This window comes from Cololabis saira, chromosome 5 (assembly GCF_033807715.1).
Source record: "Cololabis saira isolate AMF1-May2022 chromosome 5, fColSai1.1, whole genome shotgun sequence".
Classification (NCBI taxonomy): Eukaryota; Metazoa; Chordata; class Actinopteri; order Beloniformes; family Belonidae; genus Cololabis; species Cololabis saira.
In genome coordinates this window covers 43,177,964-43,183,831 of record NC_084591.1, presented here as the reverse complement: position 1 = coordinate 43,183,831, position 5,868 = coordinate 43,177,964, and the positions used below count along the sequence as shown (strand labels likewise).

The 5,868-nt window shown below is 41.3% G+C and overlaps 1 protein-coding gene across 1 annotated transcript; it reads left to right on the top strand.

Moving 5' to 3' along the window:
- The first annotated feature begins 296 nt into the window (after window positions 1-296).
- Window positions 297-5,653, top strand: fezf1 (FEZ family zinc finger 1). The gene is made up of 4 exons (XM_061722693.1): window positions 297-1,232; window positions 2,954-3,088; window positions 3,797-3,929; window positions 5,034-5,653. Exons 1-4 carry the CDS (start codon window positions 405-407, stop codon window positions 5,267-5,269), a joined length of 1,332 nt encoding a protein of 443 aa, XP_061578677.1. The 5' UTR covers window positions 297-404; the 3' UTR covers window positions 5,270-5,653.
- Window positions 5,654-5,868: the final 215 nt, after the last annotated feature.

Here is a 5,868-nt window from a genome sequence, read left to right as displayed (position 1 = left end):
AACTTCCTTTCCAGTTGAGCTGGAGTCCTGGCAAGTAAAGAACAACCACCTCCTCCTCCTCCTCCTCCTCCTTCTCCTCCTCTCCAGGGTCGACAAGTGACGAGAATCGACGGAGGACAATTGAACAAATGATTTAGTTGTGCGCTCTCCTTCCAGGACGGGAACGATCGGCGAGGTCTCGGCTCTCCACACGCACTTATCGAGTGCGCCCGGCGGCCCTGATTGGCGTCAATACGCGGGGACAGAGCCGGCTTTTGGAGGTGTTGCTGTGGGGGGGTTTTGGGGAGGGGGGTTTCCCGGCAGATGTGGCCCTCTCCTGCGGGCCGGTGAGGAGCACCGACCCCGGGGTTCCTGCGCGCACTCTCTCCTCGGCTGCGCGTCTGTGCGCGGCTGGTGCGCAGGTGATGGACGCGTCTCTGTGCCGCCCAGCAGGGATGCTGGGCTCCCCCCCGGCGGCCCAGAGCCAGCCCGCGGGCACAGACATGCTCCCCTCCGGCGGCGGCAGCACCAAGCCCCTCGCTTTCTCCATCGACCGGATTATGGCCAGGACGCCCGAGCCCTGCAGGTCGATACCGGCGCTCCCCGGCTGGTTCCAGCCCGCTCCCGCGGGGAAGCCGGACGCCTGCCCGTCCCCGCTGCAGTGCATGATCCCTCTGGTGCCGCTCGGGTACGAGCCGGGCCACCGGCTCTGCGTCACCGGGCTGGACCCGCACTTGGACGCCTCCACCCCTCCGGCTCCGACGGACATTTTCGGCTTTGGGTTCAACTACACGAGCCAGCAGGACGAGTGCGGGCTGAGCCAGAGCGCCGGCCAGTATAAACTGTTCAGACCTCGGGTGGTGAACCAGTCCTCCTTCCCCGCCGTGTGCTACCTGAACCGCGGCGCGGAGCCCGGGGGCGCATGCGCGCCGCCGGCCGGGCTGCTCAACCTGCACCCGATGGCCTCGTACCTGCTGTCGGCCCGACACAAGGCCCTGCTGCAGCAGGAGAGGGGCAAGCCGGGGCCGGGGCCGGGGCTGCAGCCGGGGGGGTCCGGGGCGCAGGCCTTCAGGGAACTGTCCCACAGCCAGATCCAGCACTACATGAAGGAGAGGGAGCACATCCTCACCGACAAGATCTTCAAGGAGTCGGCGGCGGCCGCGGCCGCGGCGGCGGCGGCGGCCACCGCCCGGATCAGCGGCTCCTGCCCCGGCAGCAAGCCCAAGGTGTTCACCTGCGAGGTCTGCGGAAAGGTGAGCGAGGGAGAGACACTCACAAATAGTCTCCATGGCAAATGTGACAGCAAAACTATCTGTTGGCACCAGTTAATAAAATGTAATATATGTTTTTGCAAACAAAATATTCTAACTTAATGGGCAGCAGTCTGTACATCGAAGTATTATATATATATATATATATATATATATATATATATATATATATATATATATATATATATATATATATATATATATATATATATATATATATATATATATATATATATATATATGCATGTCTTCTCTTGAACTGATGAACAAATTATTATTATTATTATTATTAATAATAATAATACTTATACTAATAATACTAATAATAATAATAATAAAAATAATAATGATAATAATAATAATAATAATAATAATGATGATAATAATAATGATAACAATGATTATAATAAAATATTCCGACTTAATGGGCAGCAGTGTGTGTTTAAGTAAATCCAATACAAAGATATGTACATATTTACTTACAAAAAAAAAGTTTTATGTTTACTTCGGGAAGCCATTAACAAAATAAGACGTTTTTTTAAATTCTGAGGTTCTTAGCCCCATATATATATATATATATATATATATATATATATATATATATATATATATATATATATATATATATATATATATATATATATATGTATATGTATATATATGTATATATAGCCTATGAATATGTGCGTATGTGTGCACTCGCATGCTCTTTGAGGATAAGACCTTCTTTATCACAGCCAATGATCTGCATGATAACACTGATCCATTTTAATTTATTATACACTCAATCCTAATCTTGATTTACCGGCATTGAAACACAAAATAACTAAAGAGCATAATTATAATGAAGCACACCAATACCCCGTTTTTTGGATGAACATCATTTAGCCTTAATTTTGGTCTTGTTTCTTTATTTGACTCCTTTCCTTCCTCGGGGTGACTGTGAGCTGCATTTATCTGCTCTTGTAATTGTGTAAGTGTGTGAGTTTCGGCCCGTCCTTTGTTCCTCGCTGAATTACGGAGCGCGCTGAAGGCGCACAAGTGCTGCCTGCACGAGCAGCTCCAAACACAAAAAACTACATTTCCGAACATCAGCTAAATTGTGCATTCCTATATGCCTCTGTAAATGTGAATAAACTGAGACCAGTAATTAATTAAAGGGTCAACCTGCTGCGTTCTTTTCGGGAGTTAAAGTTAATCTGGTTAGGCGGCTCGTGTTGCTCTTTTATCTCGTTCTCATTATACTGTTATAAACAATTTGTTCACTTTATTCAGCCTATTAAATGACCCCAACAGATTAGCCCGCCTTTAATAGACACAGCTGGATAATTACAGGACCTCAATTTCCCTTTTTTTTTACTTTTAAATTTGCCCCTGAATTGATTAATTGCAGTGGGTGACTGCACTACTTTTTCTATTAATCATCATCATCATCATCATCATCATCATCATCATCATCATCATCATCATCATCATCATCATCATCATCATCATCATCATCATCATTTTCATTTTCATTATAACGCTATTTTACCCTGTTTTTATACAAGTGTTGTGCTCATTATTATTATTATTATTATTATTATTATTATTATTATTATTATTATTATTATTATTATTATTATTATTATTATTATTATTATTATTATTATTATTATTATTATTATTGTTGTTGTTTTATATTATTATTATCTCCTTACCAGGTGTTTAACGCGCACTACAACCTGACCCGCCACATGCCCGTGCACACGGGCGCGCGGCCGTTCGTGTGTAAAGTGTGCGGGAAGGGATTCCGGCAGGCGAGCACGCTCTGCAGACACAAAATCATCCACACTCAGGTGAGACGACGGGAGGCTTTCACTTCCAAACGGCAGACTTTGGCTTGTTTTTAAGTCTATCCGACAAAAGTATTTTTTTATTTATTTTTTGTCCTGTGTGTGTGTGATACTTCCAGCGGCATTATTGCTTGAAATTTGAAGGTTTCTAGGACACTGTTGACAATTCAACAGTCGATCATGATCACTCATGGTCAAATTTCAGAAGGCAAACATTGATTTTCCGACCCGTTAATCACTCCCTTTTATGGGGCTTGAGTTGTGGTCTGCAGTTTAAACGGACGGTGTCCAATGTTTTTTTTTCCTTCTTTTTTAGGATAAAAATGTAACAGCAGCCTAAAGTTGTTACCGTTTAAATGCCATTTAGATGATATTTTTTTCTTATATGCTCACATGTTTGGTTAAGACATTACCTAAAACAAACATATCCAATGAAGTGTAAGCGGTGTAAATTTGACACTTGCTTCCAAATTTCCTGTTTATTATAAGGGGTACAAGAGCGTTGAGGCGCAAGGAGGAGATGGTTTGGTTTCGCTGGGACTGAGCTCCTCCTGTCGACTACTGTGATACTGTCCAACATGCACACAGCCTCAGCTGGAAATGAGAATAATCTGAGTCTAAAATAGGCCCCTGATTGTGATGCGTTTTGTTGTTGTTGTAATTTGAGGATTTTTAACTCTAACATGATTTTTTCTCCGACGTTTATGACAGGAAAAACCTCACAAGTGTAACCAGTGTGGGAAAGCCTTTAACCGGAGCTCCACCCTCAACACTCACACCCGCATCCACGCCGGATACAAACCGTTTGTGTGCGAGTTTTGTGGGAAAGGATTTCATCAGAAAGGTGGGATTACATGAGTAAAAGTTCCTCTTTTCTTTTTGTGTGACACTGTGACAGTCACAAACTGTGATGAGACTTTACTTTCAGGTGTAGCGCCATATAGATTATGTGGTGTAAATCAGTTTTTATGCTCTAAAATTTGTATCTCCGCTTTTATAAAAAATAATTTACTTTTTTGCTTACATCTTATTCTCAGCTGCAGTGTCCATGTAATGATGGTCTAACAGCCTCCAGGCTGCTTCAATAAACAAATACTAATCCAGTAGCACCTCAGACCGGGGCTGAAACGTGTCAGAAAGGGCGTCCAACGTAAAATTGGGCCAAATGGAAGTGCAGAATTAATATATAGCGGACGATATATATATATATATATATATATATATATATATATATATATATATATATATATATATATATATATATATATATATATGTGTGTGTATATGTGTGTGTGTGTGTGTGTGTGTGTGTGTGTGTGTGTGTGTGTTTATTGTATCTTGAAATACCTCCGATTTAGTTTTTAACAGTTTCTAAATAATGATTATAACATTTTTTCTCTTATTATTAACACAGTGGGTAATTTTATATTTATATATATTTTCTTTAATTTATCTTAACACTTTTTAGTACTTTTTAAATATACTTTTTAATACTTTTTTTAATACTTTATATTTTTAGTTTTTTTCTGATAATGGCGGTGGTGCGGATGTCTCTGAAATCTGGCATTATAGGGTTATGATGAAGTCAGAATTGTTGCATTTATGTTCGTGCAGCAAAAGGATTTAGCCATCAAATTTACAAAAATAAGATTTTTAAATGATCGTCTAGTTAATATAATCCCCTCCAAAAATATTATAATATTTGTTGATATTATATATGTTTAGATTGCTTTAGTTAGAGTGTTCAAAAAATGAATGTTTAATTAAACATGACATGTACACTACTTTCCTAAATTGAGCAAAATCTTGCTAAAAGCATAATCATTAAAAGCCAGGGTAATTACCAGCCATAAATAACAGTTTTTAGGGTTTCATAAAGTCGCAAAATCTTGGGAGATTTGGAGGGCTCTCTGTATTTCATTCTCATCCTGTCCTTATTCTTTTGCAGGAAACTATAAAAACCACAAGCTGACACACAGTGGGGAAAAGCAGTTCAAATGCTCCATCTGCAGCAAGGCGTTCCACCAGGTGTACAACCTCACCTTCCATATGCACACGCACAACGACAAGAAGCCCTTCACCTGCCCCACCTGCGGGAAGGGCTTCTGCAGGAACTTTGACCTGAAGAAACATGTCAGGAAGCTGCACGACCCTGTGGGAGGACAATCACCGCCGCAGCCCTGAGAGCCCCATCTCTGACTCTGTCTCCGTCCCAGTTCACCAAAAAGTTGTCTTTGGAAGTGTGTGACCTCCATCACGGGAAACTCAGCCCCGGTCCTCAGGGACAAGAGTTTCATAAAGCTGTAACTGTCATTTTTGTGCACTTTCTTTGTTCATGTAAGTGCTCTATTCATTATTAGTTGGCAGTGTAAAATATTCAACCCATTCTAATCTATGTAGTGTTTTTGTTCCCTCAGGCTTTACTCTGGAATCTCTCGCACATATTTTGACCTACTAGAGGCCTAATCTTGTAAAAAAAAATCATTTTTTCTTAATGTCAACAAATTGCATAGAAATAAACTTAAATGGCAGCATAAACTGTGGCTTAACCTTATATCAAAAATGCTCCCAAAGAGAGGCATTTTTTTCCTCCCTGGTTGAGAAACTGCTAAAAATCAGTGCTCAATTGTTTTTTTGTAGTTTTGTTTTCTTAAGTTTTGAGTTTTTAAGGAAAGCTGAGGCAGGGAGCCATCAGTGGGGGGAAGAGATTAATTTGATTGTCATGGCATTTGTTGACAATAAGAACAATGCAGACAAACAAAGAGATTGTTGTGTGACACGCT

What these genes read in the sequence shown, in the direction of transcription:
- fezf1 (XM_061722693.1), top strand. Translation starts at nt 405, where the DNA reads ATGGACGCGTCTCTGTGCCGCCCAGCAGGGATGCTGGGCTCCCCCCCG. An exon ending in CCTGCGAGGTCTGCGGAAAG is followed by an intron (nt 1,233 to 2,953) that starts GTGAGCGAGGGA and finishes TCTCCTTACCAG; the next exon opens with GTGTTTAACGCGCACTACAA. An exon ending in GAAAGGATTTCATCAGAAAG is followed by an intron (nt 3,930 to 5,033) that starts GTGGGATTACAT and finishes ATTCTTTTGCAG; the next exon opens with GAAACTATAAAAACCACAAG.